Genomic DNA, 26,384 nt, shown 5'->3' with positions numbered 1-26,384 from the left:
GGGTGTGCTCAGGTGCCATCCTGTGTCTCAGGATGAGATGGGATATTTGGGCTTTGATAAAGTTCAGTTCCTGTGTTTTTCAGCACCTGCTGAGCCTCAAGGCTGGGTCTGGAGGCATTGTGTGGGATGTGAGTCCCAAGTCCCCAGGGTGGCCCTGAGGTTTGGCCTCTTCCCACGGGGCTGGGCCTTGCCCACTCAAGGGAAATCAGACCAAAAAAGTCCTGGAAAGGAAAAAGGCATGAAAAGAAAAAACAGAGAAACAAAAAAACTTCCAAAATGACTGAAAGACCCTGTAAGCCCACACCTCCCTGCCTCTTCTCCATGGTTTGGAGTGGATGCTTTGGGGGGTGGGAGATCTGTTTTCACTCAAGAGCGAGGCCACCCTGCCATGGTGGGGCAGAGCTGGCTCCATCCCCACGGGCCCTGCACCCCTCTGGGCTGAGGTGGCTGCAACCCCAACCCCGGGGGCTGGGCTGGGCTGGGCAGAGCCCTGGGCAGGCACCAATAACCCTGGGCAAGGTTCACCCTGCCCTGGCCAGACCCGGCCCCGCCGAGCTCCCAGCCCGAGCAGTTGTAGGGGTCAAGCTAATGCTGACACTGGGGCCTTTGATTGTGTTTGATTCATGTCCCAACACCACTGGTAGGTCAGATGGGCTGTTAATCCAGATTCCCTTCCCCCTTCCACAGAAGGGAAAAAGAAAGGAAAATGAGAAATAAGTTTAGTGGGTGACTTCCCAGCTCGCTTCCAGGCTTGTGGTGCCAACTGGCTGCAAGCTCTGAGTGTGCAGAAATGCATTTCCTCCTCCTCAGTTTGGGGTTTTTTTTGCTTTGCTTTGTGTTTTTTGTTGTTGTTTTGTTTGTTGGTTGGTTGGTTGGTTTTGGTTAGGTTTTTGGTTTTTTTTAGTAGCCTACTGACTAAAATGCATTGGAAGGAAAAAAAATCTCAGGTGATGTGTGGAGCAGAGTCTGGTGGTGAGGTGGTTGTAACCTGTTTCAGGGGGACCTGGGCTGCCTGGGCAGCTGTGGTAGAAGTGGGGTGTCTCTGCTTTGCCGTTTGTATTTAATCCCAGGGATTCCATTTCCATCTCATCTTGGCAGCTGGAGGCTGGAGGAGGAAGCTTTGGTGCAGAGCTCTGCATCCCCACCCGTTTTCTGTCTGTACAGAGCTTTTGTCTCCTTGAACGTGCCTTTACATGTGATAGGGGTTTTTTTTCCCAGCTGATAAAAAGTATTTGTGTGATAAAATGTATTTGGTGTCGCTAAAAGGCCGGATAATCACATGGTGGGTGCGCTCAGCCGGGACAGGGAGCGTGGTCAGAGGGACTGCCCGCCCAGGGCTGATGCTGTGGGGGAGATGCACTCTGCCATTCCCGACTGCGGGACTTCCCCGGCTCCCCCAGCCCGTGCGGGTGGGTGGGTGGGAGCGAGCAGGAGCTGTCGATTGGATTTGGGCAGGAGGAGGCCGGGGAGCAGCAGCCCAGGGGGTACCTGGGGCGCGACACCCCCGCTGGAGGCTGAAAATAGCGTCAGGCGGGCTCTGGGCTGGGGAAGGCTGCTGTGGGCAAATGACCAATTAGGGAATCTTTGTCAGATTCGGGAAAGCCCAGATAAGTCCCTTTTATCAGCCTATAAAAATACCACTTTCACTTATCTGGAGCTACCTACGCCGCCCAGCTGCGGGAGCCGGGAGGGGGGAGCGGAGCCGCTCCGCAGACAGAGGAGGAGTTTCGGATGGGCTTGACAGCCAGGGGGGCTTGGAAAACCTTTTCTGCCGGAGAACGAGCCCTCTCCCCTCACCTCTCTTCCCCCCGGAGCCCACCAGCTCTCCTAGCCTCGGTCTGCCTGGTGGGGAATCCAAATTTCCCTTTTCCTCTTATTTCCACCCTTTTGTCCCGGTGTGATGCCGCGGGAGGGGCTCGGCCAGGTGGCAGAGGAGCCGAGGAGTTTCTGGGGCACCCCCGGGCACGGAGGCAGCCACGGGTGCTGGGTGGGTGGGAGCTGGCTCCACTCCCCCTTGTGCACTGAAATTCCCGTATTTACATGGAAATGCTCAGATCCACGGGGATCCATCCTGCCCCCGAGGCCGTGCTGGGGCTGGGTGTTTTTTGGACACCCCAAAAATCTCTTCCTGCATCTGTGCCTGTGCATCTGAAGGCATCTCCGCCCGGATCCCCACACGCAAACGGAGGATCAAGACGTGGAGAGAGTGCTAACATGAATTCCTACTGTGGGAAAACATGCTGCACTTTGATTATTTTTTCTGTGGTTTCCAGGCTGTTTGGGCTGTAGGAAAACGAGCAGATAGAGCGTGGAGGGGGAAAAGAAACCCATCAACTCGCAGCGCTGCTTTCTAGGTTTTTGAGAGGCTGTTGGGGAAGAGAAAAAATGCGGGGAAAATATGGTTTTCGTTAAAAAAAAACGCCAAGCGGTTTTGCTGGGTTGGAAAGAGGGCAGAGAGGCAGCTGTTCCCCCCTCGCCCTTCATCCCCCTGATCCAGGCCCGCAGCACTCCCTCCTGCTATTATTGTTTTTTAGGGCAGAACAAGCAAATCCGGCTGGCACCAAGAGCGAGCCTTGGCCGGCGTGGGGTGAAGTCGCCTCTCTTGGGGTTTGGGCGGGCGAAACTTTGAGCTGGGGTTTTTGTGGAGTCGTTTCTCTTTCGAGGAACAAACAGGGGGATGGAGAGGAGCAGGACGCTGCCTGCTCAGCAGCGGTGCCACGGGCGCGTGGGGCGACCCTTGGGGGGGCTCGGGGAAGGGGCCCGGTACCTTTCGCACACATTTGCTGGAAGGGCTTCCAAATTCTTTTCCAAATATAGCCCCGGGGCCGCCGCCCGGCTCGCGGCTCCTCCGGGTGCCCTTCACGCAGCCCGGGGGGACAAGCGCGACCCCGGCAGCGGGGAGGGAACGGGGACGGGGTGACCCCCATGGAAACACGCGTGGAAAGCTGCAGGGCCGATCCCCACCCCTCTCCGTTTTCCCTGCACTCCGAGCAAGCTGATTTTTTTGGGAGCGAATGGGTTTTTTCGGTCCCTTCTGCCCTGCTGTCACCTCCGGTCCTTCCCCGAGGGTGGCACCGGCCCCGCTGCCCTGTCCCGGGCCAGCAAGGAGGGCCGAGGATTTCTTTTTCTATTCTAACCCAAATCTGGGAATTCCTACCCCATAACGCCCTGGCAGGAAGGGCTGCGTGGGGAGAACATCGGGGTGTGCACAAGCGCCTTCAGCTTTGGGGGGCACACCAAACCAGACCCCCTCCTTTTCCCTCAGCATTTCCTGGAGGGAAACGCGGGCTGGGGGAAGGAGGCAGAGCCTGGGGGGCATCTGGGGTGAGGGGACCCCTCCCCGCCAGGCCTGGGAGCCTTCAAAGATCATTTCCCCCGCGAGAAATGGGATTTGCACCCGCACCCCCCCGTCCCACAGCCCCCGGCTCCATTAGAAAAGGCTCCGCTTGGGATATTTCTCCCCCATCACGTTTTTATAGAGAGATCAAGGACAAACTTGTTGCGGGTCTTTGGGATTTTTTTCTGTAGATTCTTTTATTTTTAATTTTTTTTTTTTTTCAAATTCTCTTCGAGGCAAAGCTCGGAGAAATTTGCGGTTCTCCCGCCGCAATTAAGAGGCAGAGGGAGCGCGATCTTGATTGCTCCTGCTCGTTCTGCTCGCTTCGGAGGTGGGGAAGGGGAGGGGGAGACGGGACGACGGGAGGGAATTGATTTTAGATTTCTCTTTTATGTCGGGTCTGGTTTCTGGTGATTAAATTTCTCTCTTCTGTGGACTGAACCTCGGGATAACTGATTAATAACATGCCACTTGGCGCCAACACGGGGTCTCGAGGCCTTTAATCGGCAAGATGCACAAGAGAACAGAGAGAAACACAGAGCAGGACAAAACTCCACCGACTATTTCAGCCTGCTGCTCTCTGCCTCGGCGGATTTTTTTTCCCTCCCCCTCATCTTTTCAGTATTTCCTGCTAAACTCGTAAACTTTATTTGATTTACAGCTATTTCATGAACCTGCTTAAACTAACATGTGTTCCGTCTTGTCCGACTGAATCATAAAAACAATCTTGGATCCAAACGAGATTTTTTTTTTTTTAAAGGAAGAAACGAGTTATTAATGACAGAAAATAGACATTGTCTTGAACGGCGGCTCCTCGGGCCCCCGGAGCGGGGAGGTTGGTGGCTCCTGTGCCCGCAGCCTGCGGGGGGACCCGGGCTCGGCTCCGCAGGTCCCACCCGGGCTCCGAGGGACCATTTTTGGGCAGAGAATCGAGCGTTCCTTTCCCCTCGAAAGAATTTTTCCTTGGAAATGAACGATTTTCAAGGCAAAATGAGCTGGTAAAAGCATTAACCCACGGCCCCTGTGGTGGCAGCCTGGCAGACACACACGGGGCAGGTAAACACGCCTGGCTGCCCCCCAAAAATCCCAGGCAGGAACGAAACGAGTTCCTGAAATTTTCTCCAGTGGGGTGAAAGCAGAATTTGTTGTGCCCAAAACCACAGGACAGAGAAGCACGTGCCAACAGGAACTGTTGATATCCATGGAACAGGTATCGATCTATAGGATTGCACGCATGGAAGCACTCGCGGGTTTATAAAAAAATCAGATTTACCACACCGAGTACCGACACCACCCAGATATTCAGCCCCGATTCCCACCTCCGTTTGTGTGGAAAAGTTCTCCAGGGAAGATACCTGCTACCCTCAGAATTAACTCCCCGACACTTCGGGAAGCAGGACAGGGCATCCCACTGCTCCCAGATATCGCTGATAACCCGCGGGGCTCTGCCCCTCCAAAACCGATTTCTCTTCTGCACTCGGGGAGCTCAGGGCCCTGAAGTTGCAGTTTGGGATCTCACCCAGCCCTGGAACAAGAGGGAAATGCTGGTTTATTTCTTCTCTATTCCTGCTGTGATCATTTTTGGGTATTTAACGTTTTCTGAGCAAGCACACAAAAGGAATCTCAAGAACTCTTTGGGTTATTGATGCAATCTGTATTTTTCCCGCAGAGATAAAAATGAATTTTAGGATGCCCGTGATACCAGTCCAAGGCCGAGCCCACAGCCACCCCCCCCCCCGCCTCCCTGGGAGCGTCTCCCGCTCCCAAAAGTCGTGGATAGCCGGGAATACAAAGGATAACCTGGGTATCCCAGAGCGGCCGCGCTGCGCTGTCGCCCGGCGTTATTTAGGGCAGGGCAAGAAAAGCGACCGGGGGCGAGAAAATGGGGGAGAAACGGAAAGTGGGGAAGAAAAGAGGAGAGAGGGCTTGGAAAAGAGGAAAGAGGGAAAGAAAAACGAGTTGGCGAGAAAGGGAGGAAGAAATTCGGCAGGGATGAGGGAACTGGGGATGCCCGGAGTGTGCCCCCCGCCCAGGGCTCCTCTCCCCGGGAGGGCGAGGGAAGGGAAAAACATCCACAGGTGATGCTGTGAGGCCTTTTATGGGTGCCTGCTTCAAACCCTGCGGGATCGGGCTCCTTTTGCCACCCTCGCCCCCTCCAAGGTCACGGCAGGATCGCTCTCAGGAAGAGGCAGGGGCCCCGAGGATTTCCCCTTTTTTCCCCTTTTTTGCCCCCATTTCGTTTCTTCCCAGAGAGCGAAGGCCTTATCAGCTTTTATTTTCTCCTCAGGGCCGAGATAAGGCCCTGATTGACGCCCTGGTCGGAGCGGGGACTCCGTGCCAAAAAATCCCCCACGATAATGGGAGAAAAGAGAAATTCAGCCCAATTCCCTCTTTTCCTGGACAACACTGGGGAAAAACTGAGGAGGGGCTGGTGGACCCCGGTCTCCCTGGATTCCCCTCCCTGGAAGATTTTTCTCCCTTTTGGAAGGAACGGGGAAAAGAGAATTAAACCCTTCTGCTCCATTAGGGATGAATTTGGGGATCCTCACGCTCTGCTTGGCATCCAGGAGGAAAAGGGATTTTCACCCCCAGGCGTGGGAGGTGCGGAAGGGCAGCGCCGTGCCCGCGCCTCGCCAAGCCCTGCCTCTGCCCCGCTCCTTCTTTTTCTTTTTCGTCACTGTTTTAAAGGCTGCAGCTCGCCTGGGAAATTAATGGGCTCAGGGAGGGGAAAAGGGTTTTAATTGCAAACTTTTTTTTTTTTTTAAGGTAGCCAGAAGGGCGGGAAAAAAACCCCAACAAACCAACAAAAACCAAATCCAAACAGCCGACACCACAAACTTGAAAAGAAAAACGCTATTCACCTGTAATTAAAAAAAAAAAAAAAAAAAAAAAAGATAAAAGCTTGAGCCAGATATCTACCCCCGAAGGCTCGTCTAGAGCAATTCTCCAGCACTAAATGCAGGATTTTGTAATGGAAATAATGACACGACAGAACTGTATTGGCGGGACTTTTATACAAATATTTTGTTGGTACAACTCTCAGATCAATGCAGTCAGCCCCTGCCCCCATGACTGAGGGGAAAGAAAATAGGAAACAATTGGGAGAATTAACCCAACACATATAAAAAAACCCCAATAAGTGAATGGACAAAAATGCTTCCAAAGAGGAGGATTATTTTAAACACTTGTTTGCTCCCAGGTGCGTATTTCGCCGAAGCGAAAAGCGGCCAACAAAAGGGAAATAAAAGCAAAGAGAGAGAACTGGTCCGAGAGGGGAAGTAAATTATCTAAAAATGGAAAGGAAAAATAATAATCCCTGCTAGGAGGGAGCTGATTTTCTCTAAAAAATATGGCAAGGAGGAAAAAAAGAGCGTTGGGAAGCCACAAGTGCTGATGTCTCTGTATTTTACCAGCCGGGCGTCCCTGGGCAGGGCGGCCGCCGAGGAGCCGCGAGAGAAAAGCCAAAGCCTCTTCGATTTGGTTAAGCCGACCCAAAAAGTGATTTTAAAGGGGTGTGGAGGGCGGGCGGGGGGAGAGCGAGTTCACGCTCGGCACTATTTCTTACTGCTGACACCTCGACCCCACTGCGAGCCGGCACCCACCCCGGCCATCCCCCTCCCTGCAGCTAATCCCGCAAGGAGAAAGCTCCGGGGACAGCCAGGGACAGCCCGCAGCGACAGCGGGAGGGCGCCGGGGCCGTGCGGGGCTCCGGCCATGCGGGGCTCTAAAGCCAGGGCTGGCCGGGGCCGGGCGGTGCGGCCGGGGAGCTGAAAAACCGGGCTGCAGCCTGGCAGGGCTGCAGGGAAACTCGGGGGGGACAGCCACGCACCCGCCACCCCCACCCAGGTAAGTGCTGCACCGTGTTCGGGGCCTTGGCCGCTGGAGAATGCGGGTGGGGGGTTCTATTTCTGGCTAATACATAAATAAATATATATATGTGTGTGTATATATATATATATATGGAGAGAGTGGTGCATAGGCGGTGCATCCACGCTGATCCGCTCGCCCGCCTTCTGCTGGTGCGCAGATTTGCGCCCACTCCCACTGAGCTGTGAGGAGGGTGGGGGAAGATTAAGGCTTGTGTGCACCCAAAAATCCCTCTTTAAACCCCGGGTAAAACGTAAATATCCATCTAAAACCCATAGCGGATGGGGCAAGGATGGCTCGAGCTGGCGAAAACGCAGTTGGGCAAGTGTTTGTGAAGATCTCATCACCTGCACATGCACACGGGCGATTTTTGTGCTGTGCCTGTGGGTATTTCCGTGTACAAACAGCCACGGTTATTCACGAGGAGCTCTCGGATCTCAGCACTCGTGTGGTCACACTGCCCGTTTAGTCTGAAGATACCAAATAAATAATATATGGAATAGTGGGATTTAAAATCGCTTAAAGGCTTGAGAGAAGAGACACCGTGTGCGGGGGCGTGTTTGCAAACGGAGTGTCCGCACTCATACATGCACATCTGTACTTAAATACCTGTGTTTCCCTTAAATACCTGTGTTTCCCTTAAATACCTGTGGTTTCGCCTGGTTTTACCTGCATTCCCGCGTGTGCCCGTTCTGCGGCCCCTCATCCTCCCGCTCCCGGTGTGTCTCTCATTCCCCGGCAGCAGCAGCAGCACCGGGGCTGCTCCAGCCTCGGAGGCCGAGAGCGGGCAGGGGAAGCGATTCCCATCCCTCAGGACTGCGGGGGGACCTCAGGGGACACCAGGAGGTGATGCCGGCTGCGGGGGAGGATATTTTAGTTCTCATTTCGCATGAGCTCCTATCCTGCTCCCCTGCCAGCACTTTGGGCGCTCGGTGCCCGCTGGAGAACCATCCTCGGTGGGGTTTTTCCCTTCTCTCGGGGTTTTTTTCCCTCCATCCCGGACATTTGGGAGGACTCCGAGCTGACAAGCACGGCCAGATCCAGCAACTGGGGCGCACCAGTCTAAAGGGGGCTTTTTCCTCCCTAACCCCCATAATTTTAATTTTTTTCCTCCGTCCTTGCTGGTGCTTTTCCTGCGGGCCTGCTTGCCCCGGAGCCCGCAGGGCTGGGCCCGGGGGACCCAGGGCAGGGCAGGCAGGGCTGGGGGTGCTGCCTCAGCCCCTCGGCCCGGGCAGGGCTGCCATGCCCGCTGGGAACTCACCTTGGCTCCCGCACGTTCCTCGCTCTTCTTGGCTGCTGCTCTTTAGTTCCTCGCTCCCTGTTTCTCCTCCTCTCTTTTTCTGTCGGAGGAAAAAGCGCTTTAGCCCGTTTTTCTCTGTGTGAGTGTGTGTACTTTTTTTTTCCCTTTTATTTTTCCCTTTTATTTTTTCCTTTTATTTTTTCCTTTTATTTTTTCCTTTTATTTTTCCCTTTTATTTTTTCCTTTTATTTTTTTCCTTTTATTTTAATTTTTTTTTTTTTATTTGAGTGAAATCTTCCTCCTACTACCGCGTGTGCATCCCAAAATTCCTCCAGATTAAGGGAGAGCTGGGACACGGGGCAGCGCCAGCGGCATCTCCGCAGCCACTGGCTGCACTTGGAGGGATCTGGGGATTTTGATATTTTTTTTCCCCCTTGTCAATCTCATTGGCAAATAATCGCCTGGACTTACTACTTTTTTTTTTTTTCCCTTATATTTTTTATTTAATCAGAGCAAATAATTGGTTCCCGAAGCACACTTGAATCTGTGCAAATAACCAGGTTATCATTTACTATATATAGCCCAGCGTGCTTGCTTCCAGAGGGGCCTGAGCGCTTATTGGACAAGTTTCCTGCTCACTCTCACAGAATTATTTGTTTAGAAAAAGAAATTCAGCTGAATAATGCCAATCCCGTTGGATTATTTAAATTGTGATGAAGAGGGAGTTTTGCTTCTGTTTTCCCCCGTTTCTGCTCGAGGATGAGGGAGTTTCCCTGACGTTTCCAGCGGCTCTGTGCCTGGTCAGATACGATATAAAACCTCTCACACCCGCCTGTCTAAGTCTGCCTCGTGAATATCTATATTTATATATATAAACATACATCATATAGAGGTCGCACACACCCAGGCACGGTTATTTTGCATTTCACCGAACGGGTTTCTTTTTGGGAAAAAAAAAAAAAAAAAAAAAAAAAAAGCAGGAATCTCCCTGATAGAGCTTTAAAAAGAGGAGAATAATACAAATTAACCTTCCATTACTGCTGCAGTCAACCATGACAGAATAGGCCAGTTGCGTGGTTGGTGACGTCTCCGTGTCCTATAGGAGCAAAGCTCGTGAGATAGCAGCTATCGCCTTGAACTCTCTTTATTTTATCGGAGTATGGCCGGTAATAAACAGTAATATTTAATTTGTCTGAGACCACAAACCGGCTTCGAGCTGGAAGGCTCCTCGCCTTGCCCTTCCAGTCCTGGGGGAGCCTGAATTTGCCCTTCTTTTTTTCCCCAGCTGCTTTTTTTTTTTCTTCTTCTTCTTCTTCTTTTTTTTTTTCTTTTTTTTTTTTCTTTCCCTCCTTGTCCACTCCTCCCCCCCCAACCTGCAGACGGAAATAAATTCGATTTATTTGCATCGTTTTCAACTTGTCTTCAAGGTGTTTGAGAGCTAGTTTGGCACTGGAGAGGTGAGTGCTTTTCTAGGCAGCGGCCGTGCTCGGGTTCGCTCTTCCCAACTTCAGGATTTTCACTTCTCCCTTCCTTTCCGCCGAGGGGAGGGAAGCTATTTTTCTCTGCGAGAAACCTTTCTCCTCGTTGCTTTCGCGTGTGTTTTTTAAGGAAAACGCCGCTGTCCTTTCGGGGATGCTGGCAGCCCACGTGCGGCGCGGGGCCGGCCGCGCTCCCCGCGTGCTTCCGCGGCTTCCCCGCACCGCCTGCCCGCCTTTCCCCACTGCCTTTCCCCGCTTTCCCCCCGGCTTTGCAGCTCTCGGAGCAGAGCCCAGGCCAAGGAAAGGCTCCGCTGAGCCCTCGCTCGCCCCAGGCCGGGGCCGGGGCCGCTCCTGCGGCCGCCGCCTTCCCCGCGGGGCAGCGAGCGCCCGCTTTGCTGCCTCGTTTATTTGTGTTTGGAAGGGCTCCACGGCTCCTTTCCCCTCGAAAAATATTGAAATATGGGACAAGCTTGGCTCTGTTTGTTTAAGTAGCGTTCTCTGGCTAATTCTCTGCGGCTACAAGTGCAGTTATTTTATTATTCTTATTTGCGAGCGTTTACTGTTGGCTGTTTCTTCTCAAGTAGCTGCTGGGACTGGCGTGCACATGGGAAGGGTTTGGGAGATGCCAAACTACACCCGCAGCCGCACCCCCTCCCCGAGAGCCGCTCGCCCCCAGACTTTCCCCTTCCTCACCTCAAACTTTCAGAGGGCTCCGGTGTTATCGCGCCCTGCGAGAGCTGGGAGCGAGGGTGGATTTGCTGAAAACTTCCTCGAAACGCCAAAAAAAAAAAAAAAAAAAATTGTCTGAGAGGCAGAAAAGAGTGAGGGATAATTTTTTTTTTTTTTTTGGATGGGACAGAGCGGCGAGCAGAGGGTGGGGGCAGCAGCAGGAGGAGGAGGAGGGTGGGCAGAGCAGATCTGAACCATGCCATTTATTCCGAGTCTTATCAAAAATCCGCCTCGCCAATCTGGTTCTCTTCAGCCTGCAGAATGCGACAGGGAGGCTGTTTACCCTGCGCTGACCTATTCAACTTTACCCTCCCAATAATACATTAAAAAAAAAAAAAGAGAGAGAGCGAAGGAAGATGCAGATAAACCCCCAGCCCCTCTCCACGCTGACGGCTTGATTATTTGAGCTCCGGGGGGCTGCGGCCCTCGGCCGTGGCAGAGCGGCCAGGGGTGAGGAAGAGGATGGCAAAGGGCAGGGGAAGGAGCCTGGATGCGGCCACGAGCGGGGACAAGGGACACAGCCCCGCGCATACAGCCCGGGGCCTTCGGTCCCGCTGCTCCGCGTTTTTTGGGGGGTTGCACTCATTAGGAAAATCTGTTTTAGGGGAACACCCCGCACCCCCCAATAAAAGGCCTCTGTGAGCACCAGCAAATTTAGAGCCGGGTTTAAATCCACACCTCCGGGCTGCCTTTGAGGGCGGGAGGGGGAACTGGGGGTGGTGCGAGGTTAGCGCAGCCAGCGATTTATTTAGGGCTGGGGGGGCAGGATATTCCCAGACGCTGAATTTTCTCTTTGGTTGGGAGAGATGGATGGAGGAGGGAGGGAGGGAAGGAGGGAGGGAGCGGGGAAGGAGGTAAAGGAGAGGGGGAGGGTTGCTGCGGAGTTTGATGATTGTCTTTGTGCCTTGTTCTTGTTTGCCGGCCAGAAAAATAGGCTGGAAAGGAGGTTTGGGGGGGAGGGGGGCGGGAGGGAGGGCTGTGGGAGAGGGAGTCTCTCCGGAGCAGGATCCCAGCTGGTTGGGCAGTGGGTCCCGGCACTTGGCGAGCGGAGCTGGACGAGCCCACGTCACCTCCGCGCTCCGCTCGGCTCCTCCGCGCTCCGCGCCCGGCTCCGCGCACAGCGGCAGCGCCGCGAACCTGCCCGGAGGAGCGGGGCTCACTGCCGGCCGAAACTTTTTTCTTCTTCTTCTTTTTTTTTTTTTTTTTTTTTCCCGAGAGGGTGCTGTTTTCTTTTTCCGCTCTTTCGCCCTCTCGCGCTCTCTCTCTCTTTTTTATTTTTTTTTAATTACTATTTTTAATTTTTAAATTATTTTTAGCTGGGCAGCAGCAAGAGTGGGCTGGGGAGAGCTGCATCAGATCAGGCTGAGAAAAGGGTGGGGGTGGGGGCTTTATCTTGGTCTCAGGATCCTTTCTAGTGCGTCTGACAACCTGGAAGTGTTTGGAGAGAGCAGGAGAGAGAGAGAGAGAGAGAAGCAGGCTTGCATTGGATAGATTTTTTTCTTCCAGGCTGGGTTTTCACATGCTGATCCGCAAATATAAATAAATAAAAGGAAATATGCACACGAGAAGCCTGATCCCATTGTAATTTCCATTGCAAACGGGGGAAATAGAGCCACACATTATATATGTGGAGATGCATTGATTGCATGGAACTCAACGAGCAAGGTAACGGCTCTTCCATTGCCATGTCTGTCCGTCGGGGTCGGTCTGTCCTCCGTGTGTGCGGGTGCGTGAGCGAGGCACAGCCAGAGCGGCTGCCCGGGGGCACGGCGAGGCCTCGGGAGCCGCGGGGAGCGGGGGCTGCTCTGCCCAGCGCTCCTTGGGGCTGGGGGGGCCCGGGGCGAAGCCGGAACAAAAGCAGAGGGTGGTGATTTTATTTCATTTTATCAAATTCTCCCCCTTGTGTTTTTTCCTCCCTCAAACCCGCTCGGCGCTACTTTAGCAAAGCGAGATGCATTTTTCATCCAGCCACCGCGGCCTGGTTCTGTCAAGCTCCATTTCTTCTCAGAAGCTCTTTTAAGGGAAAAAAAAAAAAAAAAAGAAATTAGAAGCTACGGATCGCCAAATGCTCTTAGTTGTGGGGTTATTTTTTGTCGTCACACCCTCTGTTTTTAAAATTATGATTATTTTTATATCTGCTTAATTAAGTCTGGGTGCGGAGAGCATCGAGGAGGCTTCGCTGGGCTGGGCTGCGCTGCCATGGCTGGGTCCCTCTTTGTTTTAATAAACATGCTTTAGGGTTTTTTATTATTATTTTCCCTCGCTCTACCCCCTAACCTTGCCAGCTCCAGGGGAGTCATAGCTCCAAGCTGGAGGGAAATCGATTAAAAAATGCATAAGCGGCACTTCCCAAAGGAAAAAAAAACCCAAACAAACAAGACACCACAACAGTCCAGGAGGAAAAAAAAAAAAAAAAAAAAAAAAGGAGGAGGAGGAGGGGAAGAGAAAAGCCTTAAATGGTCCCTGGAGCGGCGGCTCTGCCCCCACGGGCTGGGCCCGGGCTCCCGCAGCGCCCCGCGCACTTTCCGCGCTTTCGCTTCGCCCTCGGCTCGGTGGCGGGTGCGCGCTGGGGAAAACCCTTCGGGAAGAGAGGGAAGGAGGGAGGGAGCGGCACGGGCCGTGTCTGCACGAGCTGCAGCTCCAGGGCTGCGGACCTGGAGTCCCCTCGCTTTTTGTCCTTTTAAATTCTATATCCGTCCGTGTGCGCGTTCCCCACCACTAGCGGGGAAGATCGTTTTCTCCCCCCTCCCTTCCACTCCCAATTTTCCTTCGCTATTAAAGGAGAATTGCCTTTTTCTCGCTCTCTCTGCTTGATTTTGAACAGCTTTCAAATACCGTTGTAGGGCGAAGAACTCATTTAAAAACATTCTCATGTATTTAAACCCAATATTGCCTCCATATGGTTGGCCTTTCAAAACTGAATCCCCTTCTTTGAAACACGCAAGAAATATTTTTTTAAAGCAGCTAAAACTCCAAACTCCTTAAAAACAATAAAAACCTAACAGATAATTCAATGGCTTTTATCTTTTTTGGTTTTTTTTTTTTTTTCTGTTGCTATGAAACTTTTACCATTCCTGATAGAGCCTTTAAAACTAAGTCAAATACAGTTTTAAAACTCACTGCGGTTACTCACATCAGATATAAACCTTGTAATTTTTAAGCTCGTTTTCTCTGCTGGTGCAGTTTTATCCTAAATGTTCTGTCTTAGTTCACTCCAGCCCCAGTTCCACTCCCCGTTCACCAGCCCGAGTCCTCGTTACCTCGCACAGCGTTTGTCCGATTGATTTATTTGCATTTTTACATTGTAATTTTCTCGTCCATCCTTTGCTTTTCTCATAACTGTCCGGGCTAAAAGAAGAACAGGCTTTTAAAATTATTCATGTTTTATAAGAGGTGCAAAAAAGTTGAATTTTCCTTGGGAATTGGGTGCCAGAAGTGGCCTCGTGTGTCAGTGGTGTTTTCCTGCTCCAAACCGGAGCGGGGTGAACGCTTCCACTTCCCTGCCAGGAAAGTTGGGACTTTCAACCCCCCGGGCCGCAGCGAGCCGGGAGGAATTGGAGGTGGCCAAGCCTCGGGGGAGGCTCTGGAGGTCGGGGGATTCGAGGTGGGGGCTCCAGAGCCATTTGTGCCACCAGCTGCTCGTTCGGCAGCCCCTCGGGTGCCTCGCTCCCCGCGTGCGGCCAGCAGCCCTAAAAACGCGCTGTTTACCTTTTCCAAAAGATGCATTCAATAATACCGCCTCCCCCTTCCCCTCCCTCCCCACCCCCCCGAGCCCCCCCCAAATCCTATCATCCCTTGCGGGCTGCGATAATAAATAAAAGTCTTTATTTCTCCCTCTCCCAAAGTTAAAGGGCCTTGCGAGTGTTAAAGTGAGTGTTGGGATGGTCGGGGCAGCCCGGGCCGGCGCTGCGCTCGCTCGGAGCCACCCCGCCCGATCAAAATCTATCTTTTATTAAACGTCAGCATTGACTTGTGCGTCTCTTATCTCTGCTCTCTCCCGACGTGTGCCTGCAGTGGGGGATTCGGCGAAGGAAGCTCGTAACATGGCGGATAGCGAGGAAGGCTTCGGGCTGCCCAGCACGCCGGCGGATCCGGAGGCCAAGGAGCTGCAGGCCGAGGGCAAGCAGGACACGCAGCTGGGGGCCACCAGCAAGTCGCCCACCTCTCCCCAAGCAGCCTTCACGCAGCAGGTAAGGGCCCACGCTGCTCCCCTTGCACCCCATCCCTGTTCCATTCGCTCTTTTGCCCCTTTCCCACTCCATCCCTGTTCCATTCGCTCGTTTGCCCCTTTCCCACTCCATCCCTGTTCCGTTCACTCCTTTGCCCCTCTCCCACCCCATCCCTGTTCCGTTCACTCCTTTGCCCCTTTCCCACCCCATCCCTGTTCCGTTCACTCCTTTGCCCCTTTCCCACCCCATCCCTGTTCCGTTCACTCGTTTGCCCCTTTCCCACCCCATCCCTGTTCCATTCGCTCGTTTGCCCCTTTCCCCACCGTGTGCCCCCGCCCCAGCTGCGGGGCTGGGCGAGTTTAGGCCCCACGCGAGGGCAAAGCCTCACCTGGCCGTGGGCTCTTTCTCCTGCCGTGTTATTTGAGGTCGTGCTCCAGCGCCAAAGCTGCGGGGATGTACCCGGGAGAGTTTTGGGGGTATGGAGGAGCAGGAGGGGAGCAGGACCCCAAAACACAGCGAGGGGAACCCGCCCTGCAGCGGCACCCCCACACCCACCAGTGTCCGCGCCCGAGTGGGCAAATGCACGGGCGAGCACCCACAGGGCGGAGATGCCTTTATATTTATATATAAATGTGAATATTTTGTACATACCCGCATCTGTGCACCCCTCGGACACCCGGGCGGGCACAGCGGGCACTCAGCGCAGGCTGAGCCACGCGTGGGCACCCCCACAGCGACACTTGGGGGGTCCCTGCTGCCCTCCCTCAGCCCTCGCCCCCCTGGGGCTGGGTGGGCTCCGTGCTCCGAGCCAGCCCTCGGCTTCTCTGTGCGCTGGGAGCTCCCGGTATGGGGCAGCCGTGGCAGGGGAGGGGAGAAGTGCGGGGAAAGGAGATTTTCCACCGCGGTCCCTGCTGTGGGGTGCCCCGGCAGGTACCCCCGATGGACCCCGCTGGCCACGGGGTGCACAGAAGGCTCGGCAGGGCCAGGGTGGGCACCGAGACGGGCACCGGGGCCAGCGGGGGTGTTTGGAAAGCGACCCCCGAAGTTTGACGGGCCTTTTTTAGCGATGGCGAGAAGCTCTTGGTTTGGCCGGGGGTGTCCCCTGTGCCTCCCAGCCCGGCTGGAGGGACGCGTTGTCCCCAGGGTGGCATCTGCCCCAACCGCAGGGCTCGCAGCTCTTGGGTGGGAAAGAGAAAATCAGGGGGCGAGGGGAGCAGGGTGACACCCCCCGCCGCTCTGGCCTGTAAATCACTCGTGGGATGGTGTCAATCTCCTCCGCTTGGCTCTGGGAGCCGCTGGGCCGGGGCGCCGGGGATTTCTTCGGGAGGATGCGGTCGGAGCCGGCTCCGGGGGCTCTCTGCCATCGCCCCCCGCCCCAGAGCCCCGCGGGACCCCGCTCCAGGCCTGCCCTGAGCAGCATCTCCGCGCTCCGGCCTGGAAACCCCTCCGGCCGGCTCTGCGGCAGGGTCACCCGGGAGTGCCCCGAGCTCCGGCCCGCAGAGCCCGGCCCTTCCCCTGCCAGCTTCCCGGCGGGGCCCGGCTGCCCTGGCGGGGCTGTCCCCGCTCCTCGGGGCTGTCCCCTCTCCCCTCGGGGCTGTCCCCTCTCCCCTCGGGGCTGTCCCCTCTCCTCTCGGGGCTGTCCCCTCTGCTCTCGGGGCTGTCCCCTCTCCCCTCGGGGCTGTCCCCGTGGCTCTCGGGGCTGTCCCCTCTCCCCTCGGGGCTGACGATCTGTGCCTCCCCGCTCCGCAGGGCATGGAGGGCATCAAGGTGTTTTTGCACGAACGCGAGCTGTGGCTGAAGTTCCACGAAGTGGGCACGGAGATGATCATAACAAAGGCCGGGAGGTAAGAGCCGGGGGGCTCCGCGGTCCCCTCCGCGTTTGCGGGGACGGGGAGACACCCCCGCCTGGATGGGGGGCACCGGGCACCTCCCTGGCACGGGGACGGTCACACCTCTCGTGTCCGAGCCCCCCCCCGTGTGTGTGTGTGTGTGTGTGTGTGTGTGTGTGTGTGTGCCACTGCCCGGCCGTGCAGAGCCCTCCCAGCCTGGAGAGAGGCGGCAGAAATTGTTTCTTCTGGCTTCTTTCTTAACCAGAACAGTTGGGTCATTAATTCCGACTTCAGGCCTTTGGAAACTTTCCAGGCAAGCGCGAGTTGCAACCACTTGGCCAAAAAGCAAACTTTGTTTAGAGCAGCTCGGTGGGCCACTATTATTATTATTATTATTATTATTATTATTATTATTATTATTATTATTATAGCAATTTGGCTCTTCTGCTCCCCTCCCCCCCAAAGTCTGATGCCGTTTTACAGAGTTTTTTATTTATTTTTGCTCACTCTGGAGCGAATATTCCCATCTCAGCCACTTCACCCCTTTTAAAAGTCCAGGCGGTCTTAAGCTACTGTTTATAGAGAGATAACAGGGCTGTTTAGATGCAGAGATAGATGCGTCGCAAATAAATCTCATGTGGGTGTATTTCTAGGCGGGTGTTTATCTGCGTGGGTGTGCGGCAAAATATGTAGCCTTGCAAATCCAACTTTATTGGGGTTTAATCGATTCCATGACCGGCTGTGTAAACCTGATCCGCAGATATTTATATGTGCACGCGGGTATTTTTGAGGGGATTTAACGTTATCCTGAATATTAACGTGGTGGAGGGTTGTTAAATTGAAGAGTGGCCAGCGGGACGCAGTGAAAAAGTCTCTCCAGTCCTATGAACAAATTGGGGGCAGCCCGAGGGAGGATTTTTCGTTGTGATTTTCAATTAGAATTCTCGGAGAAAAAGGGAAAAAGCCTCCACGTGTAGGAATGGTTTTAAGTTGTAGGGACACAATCAACAAGGCAGAATGAAACTTTCATTTTGCTCTGTCAGCTGGTATTTGTTGTGGTCTTCCAAAATTTGCCTGAAGAGGGAGGGGGAAAATAAATATGAGCTGGTTGGATAAAGTTTTAGTGAAGAGCTCTCGCCTTCCTCTTGAACCTCGCTGCTGCGAAAATGGATTTGAAAGGGGTTTGTGGCCAAGGGGACATGGGATGGAGTCGGTGATGGGATCTCCCGAAAAAAACCCGTTCACAGGGACCAAAAAAAAAAAAAAAATCCAACTCTCTAAGGGAGACAGAAACCACCTTGCAGAAATTTCAAACAAAAATCTCTGTGGACAGAGATCTCATCTGGAGAGCAATAAAAGAGACATTTACAGGCAGGGCTCGAGGGGAGATGCGGGCTCGCTTTCCTGATTTATATCATTGCCCGTGGTTCCCGTTGAAGTCCCTGGTCCCGCTGCTCAGGTGTTTGCCATGGAGTTGCAGATTAATCTCCAGGTGGAATTTGGTTTCTTCTCCCTTAAAAAGTTCAACACCCGCTTCCTTCGTTGGGCGCTTTTCGCCCCCCCTACAACTTTTTAGACCCGAATTAAAGCCCAGCCCAGGTTCCCCACGGCAGCGATAAGATCCCGAGCCTCGGAGAAAAGCGAGGTATTTTTAGAGGTGTGGGACTTTTTTTTTTTTTTAATTTTTTTTTTGTTGTTTATGCTTGTTTTAAGTCCAGGGCTCCATTTTCATCTGCTTTATTTTTAAATATTTGGAAAGCTCGAACTAAAATAACAGCAGTGGTTTAAGTGCCTGCCTTGCAGTAATGGAAAATATTTCGAAAAGCCCCTGCCTTGTGTGTATTCCGAGGGTTTCCAAGGATTTGTCAGGTGTGTTTGCTGCTGACTCGGGGTGATCTCACGGCTGTTCACGGATTTTCTCTTCCACCTGAGTGCGTGCAGGTTTTTTGCTCCGTATCTGTCCCTAGAACCTCAAGGTGTCCATATAAATGTATTTTAAAATGTTTCTATTTCTATATATGCAATATATGAGAACACATTTCTATAAACATATACATTTATAGAAAGATATATAAATCTAATTTTTATAGGAGTATCTATATTATAACTTTTATTTTAAAACTTTTTTTTGGCAAATTTCCTCTCCTGTTCCAGCGGTTTATGGAGGGAGGGAAGTAACTTGCTTCCAAAAGTTCTCACGTTCAGATTTGTTCAAAAAACGGAGATTCAAAACTTTGGTGAAAGAAATAATTAGTAAAAATACAAATAGACGAGCAGACACGCGAGGAGGTGAATAAACAAACCCGCCAGCCTCGAAATTCCGATTTTGCTTTGATAAATCACCGGGTTCGCCTGGATGGGACCCAGCACCACTCAAACTCGTCCCACATGCCAAGGGGACGGTGGGGAAAATCCACCTGGGAACGGGGTTTAACTCTTTTGTTCAATGTTCCCCCCAATGTCTCCTCCTCGCACACACAAAACCACCCTGGCAAACTTTCTCTGGTTTTATACTTTTATTTATTTATTTATTTATTCGACAGGCGAATGTTCCCCAGTTACAAAGTGAAGGTCACTGGACTCAACCCAAAGACGAAGTACATCCTGTTGATGGATATTGTACCGGCCGATGACCACAGATACAAATTCGCGGATAATAAATGGTAGGCACGCGTGGGGGAGAGGGACGGGACCTCTGGGGCTGCCCGGGGGGCAGAAATCCTTCCATCAGCGGCTCGTCCTTCTTTTTCCATGCAAAAGGTTGGGCTGCAGGAGCCTCACCTGGGCCTAGTGGGGTGTTCCCAGTTCCCACAGCCCCTGGGAGAGAAACGCATCCAAAAAAAAAAGGAAAAACCGCAGGAATTCTGTCGCAATTAACGAATCCTGTTTGACGATGAGATTATTTTCTATTGTGGAGCTGATGGTTGAATTATATGAAGGAAGGGAATATCGCAGGGCAGGAAAATCTTTAAGGATTCTTTTTTTTTTTTTTTTTTTTTTTTTTTGCTCCTGGCAGTAAATTAGGGAAAGGGGGAAGGATGGGGTTAAACGGGCGAGCTGCGAGAGCCATCTCCGTCGGGAAAGGTGCCAAAGAGCTCAGTAATTCCCCGAGCCAGTCGTGCTGGAAATGCCTTTTCTCCCCGGCAAGGGGTACCTGGGTGGGAGGGGATGGAGGGGCAGCAGGAACCCACGGGAGGAGCCCCAGGAGGGGATGGCCGGGGAGCAGGAGCCCCAAGAGGGGGCGGATGGGGGAGCAGGAGCCCCAGGAGGGGATGGCCGGGAGCAGGAGCCCCAGGAAGGGACGGACGGGGAGCAGGAGCCCACGGGAGGGGATGGCCGGGAGCAGAAGCCCCATGAAAGGCCAGATAGGGAGCAGGAGCCCACGGGCCGTCCCCAGGCGGCCGCAGCTCAGCCCCGTGTCGCACGCAGGTCGGTGACAGGCAAGGCAGAGCCGGCCATGCCCGGCAGGCTGTACGTGCACCCCGATTCCCCCGCCACCGGAGCGCACTGGATGAGGCAGCTGGTTTCCTTCCAGAAGCTCAAACTCACCAACAACCACCTGGATCCCTTCGGACATGTAAGTGCCGGGGCTGGGACAAGGACATCGTGCTGTCCAGCACGCACGGGGGGTGTCCCCTGCCACCGAGGCCATGCCAATGTCACCCACCCTCAGATGCAGGGCTGCTGGGGTGTCATTTCACCCTGAGAGAGCGGGACGAACCCCACTGAGGACCCCCCAAAAATAGAAGCATAAACCTTAAACCCGGGTTGTTCTATGACAGACCCCCGGGGCCTGGAGTTGGCGAGTGGGTGAAACTCTCCTGGCTTCACTGAGGATTTGGTCACTCTGATTTTAATGGCATGGGGAGCCCCCAAGTCGTTAAAATCCACCCGCTGCCTCCGGGCATTTGCCTAACAGGTAAAATCAATCAGGCATAATTAGCAGAGGAAATAGTACCTTAAACAATGTGATCCCTCTATCAGAAAAAAAAAAAAAAAAAAAAAGGAAAAGTAACAATAATTAAAGACAATTAGAGAAATTGATGTCCCGCTAGAACTTCTTGGGCATTAAAAAAGTCTTTGCGAGACTCGTGGGGCCGTGAAACTTTGTGTGAATTCTGCAGCCAGTAACAGCCCTCCTTCGAAGGTCTCCAAAGATGCGAGTTCCTCTGAGCAAATATATATGTGCATGTATGAATAAAATATATATATGTGTGTATGTATATATATAAAATTTGTAATTGAACGAATATGTGACTCCAGATCCCGCCAGCCCTTTCCAAGAGTGGATTTTCCTCCAGTCTCGTTTCAACACTTCAGTTTCATTTTTTCCAAGCTGTTTTTTTTTTTTTTTCCTTTTTCCCTTTTTAATGATATATTTTGTGCTATTAAATCCTCGCCCACGTGGTAGCCAAGAAGTGAGAGGGCTTTGGGGGAGAGGAGTCAGCAGAGTCCCCAGCCCACCCCAATGCTGAGCATCATTTACAAGCTCTCCTTTGCACCTCCGTTTGCGGGTGTTGATTTCCTTTTTCTTTTTATAACTCGAATTTTATTTTAATTCTAATTGAGCTGCTGCAGAAGGGGTTTGCAAGGGCTGCTTCCCAGGGATCAGGACCTTTCCTGCGGGAAGAGGGAGGGGAGCAGCGCAGCCGGGGGAACCCATCCCAGCCCCGGGGTGCTTTTGGGGAGAAGGGGGGGATCCGGCCCGAGGGGAAGGGGCCAGGCATCCCCGCTGGGAACAGGCGGCTCTGGGGAAAAAGTCCCTCCAAACAAACCGAAGACGCTGAGGGGACAATAAGGGACTTCAGAGGAGGAGCTGCGCCAGGAGCCTCTCAATTAGAGTCGCTGTAATGAAATTAAAAACCATTAGATCGTTCACCGTTGATGTCTACGACTTTCCTGGATGTCAAAGCAATTTGCTTAAACCCCCGGGACGGGGGAGGCGGCGGCGGGACGCGCTGCGTCTCGCTGTCGCCAGGGTCCGGCAGTCATTATCGGGCCCGAGCCGCCCCCCGCCGCCGCCGCCGCCCCCCATCCTCCCCCGGGATTAACCCGGTACCGAGCAGGGCCCGCTCTTTATATGGAACCCCTCACAGCCCCTCCCGGCTCCACCACCGTCCTCCGCGGGTGCCTGGCGGGAGGGATGTCCCTAAACCCCCAAATCCCCCCCAGCTCTCTTCCCTGGCCCTTTCTGCACTCTTGACCCCCCCTGCCATGGGATGGGGGTGTTGAGACGCCCCCGTTTGCTCCCATCCCGTGTTGGGGGAGCAGCTCTGGCCCCTCAGGGCTTTGTGTGGGGGAGCAGGTGAGGAAGCACCTCTGACAGCACCTCCCGGCCCTGCCGGGCTCCCGGGCGAGTTTCTGGAGAGATCCGTGCCCCTACCCCAGCACCTCCATCTGCCCTTCGAAGGGGCTCCTAAAAAGGGCAAATATTTTGGGGAAGGGGCTGAGGGTTCCTGCTGGTGTGTGTTCTTCTCCTCCTCCCCTGGGAAGGGGGGATGCGCCGTGCTGTGCCCCCTCCATTCCCACGGGATGTCCTCTCCTTTTTCCCCTGCCCAGATCATCCTGAACTCCATGCACAAGTACCAGCCCCGACTTCACATCGTGAAAGCGGACGAGAACAACGGCTTCGGCTCCAAGAACACCGCCTTCTGCACCCACGTCTTCCCGGAGACCGCCTTCATCGCCGTCACCTCCTACCAAAACCACAAGGTGAGGGGCTGGGCCGGCCTCCGCCCCGGCAAACCGCATCCCGCTCCTTCCCTCTTTCGGAGCCGCTCAGCCCCTCTTCCCTCCCTGCTTCTTCTTTCACCTCTCCTTTTTCTTTCCTTCCCTCTCATTTTTCTTCCCTTCCCTCTTCTTTTCCTCTTCTTTCCCCCTCCTTTTTCCTCTCCTTTCCCCCTTCCTTTTCTTCTCCTTGTCCCCTTGTCCTTTCTTCTCCTACTCTCCCCTCCCTGTCCTTTTCCTTCCCTTCCTTCTCTTTCCTCCTCCCCTTTCTTTCCTCTCCTTGTCCCCTTCTTTTTCCTCTTCTTGTCCTTTCTTCTTGTCTTTTCCTTCCTTCTCCTTTCTCTTCCCGTTTCTTTCCTCTCCTTGTCCCCTTGTCCTTTCTTCCTGTCCCTTCCTCTCCCTCGCCCATTTTCTTCCTCCCTTCCCCTTTCCTCTCTCCCATCCCCATCCCATCCCCTCTGTTATTCCTGGCCGCACAAAGCATCCAAAGCCAAGCTCGGGGCGAGCCGGGGAGGGGGAATGAGCTCACCAGGATGCTTTGCTCACATGGAGACGACCAACCGAGGAAGTTTGCTTTATCTTCCCCCCCTCGCCATGGGTCAAAGGCTCCTAATCTGGAGGAGGGAGCCGGGCGCTCCCCTCCGCGGCCGGGCGCTGATAACCCGGCTGCCCACGGGGGGCTGCGGGCTTGGCAGCCGGGAGGCCCGGGCAGGAAAGGGAGGCTCGGCTCCCGAGATCAGGCAAACAAAGCACGAGAATAATGGGGTGGGTTTGTCTTCTGCCGGAGTAGAAAAGGGTTGGGTGGAATATGAGTTTTCTTGGTTCTGTTGCTGCCCCTCTGTGAGGAGCCCGCTGCTCCCTCTCCTTCCCGGCTTGGTTTGGGCTTCCCCAGCCAGCACGGGAGGAGGAGGACGAAGGCTGAGTGCTGAAGGCAGGGTGGTTCTCCACAGATGAATCAGGGATGTCTTTCACCAACTGTCCCTTGCCACAGCCCCATGAAAACTCAATTTCTTTCAGCAAAAAAGCAAATTCCTCTCTTAATTACATAAAAAGCACTCACTATAAACTTGTATTTCCAGGCAGGTAGGATGGCTCCTTTGTACCCGATATAATATTTATTTCTCAAACAGAGAAAAGTCATTTAGCACCCCAAAGAAATCCTGGATGCTTTCCTGGAAATGCAGGTTCCCATCAGCTGACCAGCAAGCTGCAGAGAGCAGAGCTGGGCTAGAGAAGAAAGAGTGTTCCACCATAACTAGGGAGAAAGGAAAATACTTCCCTGACCTTTAAAATAGGAGCTGCTGGCACGGCTGGGACAAGCAAACCCAATCCAAATTGAGTCCTTGCCAAATTATGCCTTAAATTATAACTCCACTGTGGATGCTATAAAATCAAGTTTAACTTCTGCTTGATGGATTTGCAGAAAGAATATAATATTAATAGAAGTGGGAGTTAATAAAACAGGACACACTGCCTGCTTTAAAGGCATTTCCCGAGCAGAAAACAGACGTGAGTGGAGCTGCTCTCCTTTGAAGAAAAATGGGGCTGGTTTATAGGAAAAGAAATGATCATGCAAATAAAACTAAAGCAAAGCAGGAACATGTAAGTACAGTAGTTTGGGAAAACTGCCATGCTAGGAGGAGCAGGAATATTTGATTGTAAATCAGCAACATCTGTGTGATAAGAAATGACATCTGTGTATCTGACACAGGCAGGAATCCCCACAGACACACCAGGACACATTTTACACACCCCTGACACGTTTTACAGGCTCTGACATCCCTCTGCTCCCTGACACACACATTCCTCCCCTTGCTGCTTGGGATCAGGAGGGGAACAGGGGAAGAGTGCCTGTAGCCCCAAGATAAAATCCCAATTGGGAAAGATAGAGCCATAAAAATAAACCAGGGGATGATCTTCCCTAAATGGCATCTCCCTGCAGGGAAGGGAATAAATGCTGTAGCTCATCCCAGTGCAGACAGGGAATGAATGATATTGGGGTTGATGCAAATGCCAAGGAGAAACATCCTCCAGCTGAGGTTGGTGAAACTGAGTTGGGGTCTTTTCCACCAGCTGAAACCTGAGCTCAGCTTTCACAGCTGAGAGGTTGCTTGGAAAACCAGATTTTCCTCTTGCAATGCAGGCTGCATTTCCCCCCACCATAAAGGATGGCAGCCCCCAACCTGTGGGGCATCCCCCAACTCTTGCTGTCAGTGCACTGCTGATTTTTTCCCCACTTTTCTCTCTCACCTTCACCCCTCACCAGCAGCTCATCCCTCATGCAATCTTTCCCATCCACCCCACCCAGCCTCTGCCATATTTTACACACAGTTTTATACACCCATGTATTTTACACACACACACACAAATTCATCCCTGAATGGGGTTTAGGTTTCCAGAGCTCTGTTAGAGCTGAACTCTATTACACAATGAATTGTGTGACTCACCCCAAAATGCATTTGAGTCCATGCTTACACAGCTTATAGAAATACCTGCCTGCTTCCAGATAGGTCAATTTATTTCAAGAGCACAGCTGCAATCCCAATGCAGGGCTTGAGCTTATTTCCCCTGATATTTTAGACAGCCTGAAAAGATATTTAAGCACCCTGGGATCTCCCTCTCCTCAGCCCTACTCCCCAAAAAGAGGCTTAAGCTATGAAGAGAGTTTTGGTGAAGTTTTCAGGGCGGTTGTCAGCAGCTCCATTGGTCACCTCCCCCCTCTCTGCTATCCTTAAAAACACCCCAGAAATACTGAGGTGTTAAAAAAGGTCACATGCACATTTCATTTCCTTGCCATTTACACAATGGGTGCTTGCAATCAGGTTGATTCCCAAATATTAACTTTCCCTGCAGTTAAGCACCATTTTGCTGTAGCCTAAATCATTGTGTTACTGGCTCATATTTATTAGGTATGAGCTCTCTGCTTAGGACCAGGAAATGAACCTAATAGACAGAAATAATTAAGGTTCTCCCCTCACGAGGGTTCTTTCAAAAGCAAGAATTCACAACAATTATTCTCATTAATTTTTACAACCTACTTTCCCCCTTAGCTGGACTTGGGCTTTATATTGGTTCCCCCCCCTCAGGATATCCGGTTTTATGCTGATTTTTTTTTTCCCACCCTAAGTTATTTAACATTCTTGGTAGCCAAAATTCTTTTAAAGAAATGTTAGCCCTGGGTGGGATGCTCCAGGCACCCAGAAATGCTGTGTGCACCAGGGAGGAGCAGGGCAGGGCATGGCCAAAGACCGGATTCACTGCCAGATATCTGGTGGGATTTCTGAATAGAGGGGTTCATCCTTCCCCTAAAAAGACCCAGTGCTAAAATCATGCTGGTGAGTCAGCTGGTGTTCCATTCTGGGAGCTCTGGAGAGCTGCCTGTCCCCTCTGAGCATGTGGCTTCTTGTCACTGTCTTTGAGGGCTGGAGGTGGGCAGGTCCTTGGGTGTGTTTTCTCCTGAGAGCTCCATTTTCCCTGTCTCAGGTGGCAGGCGGCCACCTCCACCCCTTCAGCAGAGGCCACCAGTGGGGTGGCCTGGCTGGCATCTCATGGCATTCCCCTGTGCAGCCCCCCAGGCTCTCCCTGCCCTGCCTGGGGTCATTGTCCCTGTGTTTCTCCATCTGGCTGGCAAGAGGGGACAGCCCCTCTCCTTACCCAGGGCAGACTCCTCCCCAAAGAGGGATCCCCCAAGTGCTGCGAGAGACAGAGCTCCCTGGGGCTAAGCAAGGTGACACCAAATAGCTCCTCTTCATCACCACACCTGGTGGCTTCTGTGCAGCCCTGGGGCACCTGAGGATGGCAGGGAGCTGCTGCTCTCTCCCTGACCCTCTCTGGGGCTCCTCATGATCCTTACTGCTGTCCCAGGCCTTGGTGGGACAGTGCTTCCTTCCAGGGGTCTCGTGCCCTTCACAACTCTGGCTGAAGCAGCCTTGTCTCCTTCTGTCCCCAATCCTGTCCCTGCTCCCTGCCAGCCCTGGGATGGGGCACTCAGCCAGCCCTGAGCCCCTG

At 53.1% G+C, this 26,384-nt stretch overlaps 1 protein-coding gene across 1 annotated transcript in view; it reads left to right on the top strand.

Annotated features, from left to right (window-relative positions):
• Window positions 1-14,670: 14,670 nt before the first annotated feature.
• The window catches only part of TBX5 (T-box transcription factor 5), a 35,464-nt gene continuing 23,750 nt past the window's right edge, over window positions 14,671-26,384 (top strand). The window contains exons 1-5 of the mRNA XM_059863445.1: window positions 14,671-14,841; window positions 16,570-16,664; window positions 19,193-19,312; window positions 20,079-20,226; window positions 22,209-22,361. Coding sequence (XP_059719428.1) covers window positions 14,695-14,841; window positions 16,570-16,664; window positions 19,193-19,312; window positions 20,079-20,226; window positions 22,209-22,361 — 663 coding nt within the window. The 5' untranslated portion in view covers window positions 14,671-14,694. The remainder of the gene's footprint in view (window positions 14,842-16,569; window positions 16,665-19,192; window positions 19,313-20,078; window positions 20,227-22,208; window positions 22,362-26,384) is intronic.

This window comes from Haemorhous mexicanus, chromosome 19, assembly GCF_027477595.1.
Source record: "Haemorhous mexicanus isolate bHaeMex1 chromosome 19, bHaeMex1.pri, whole genome shotgun sequence".
Lineage (NCBI taxonomy): Eukaryota > Metazoa > Chordata > Aves > Passeriformes > Fringillidae > Haemorhous > Haemorhous mexicanus.
The sequence above is the reverse complement of the archived record's forward strand: the minus strand, read 5'-3'. Positions and strand labels throughout refer to the sequence as shown.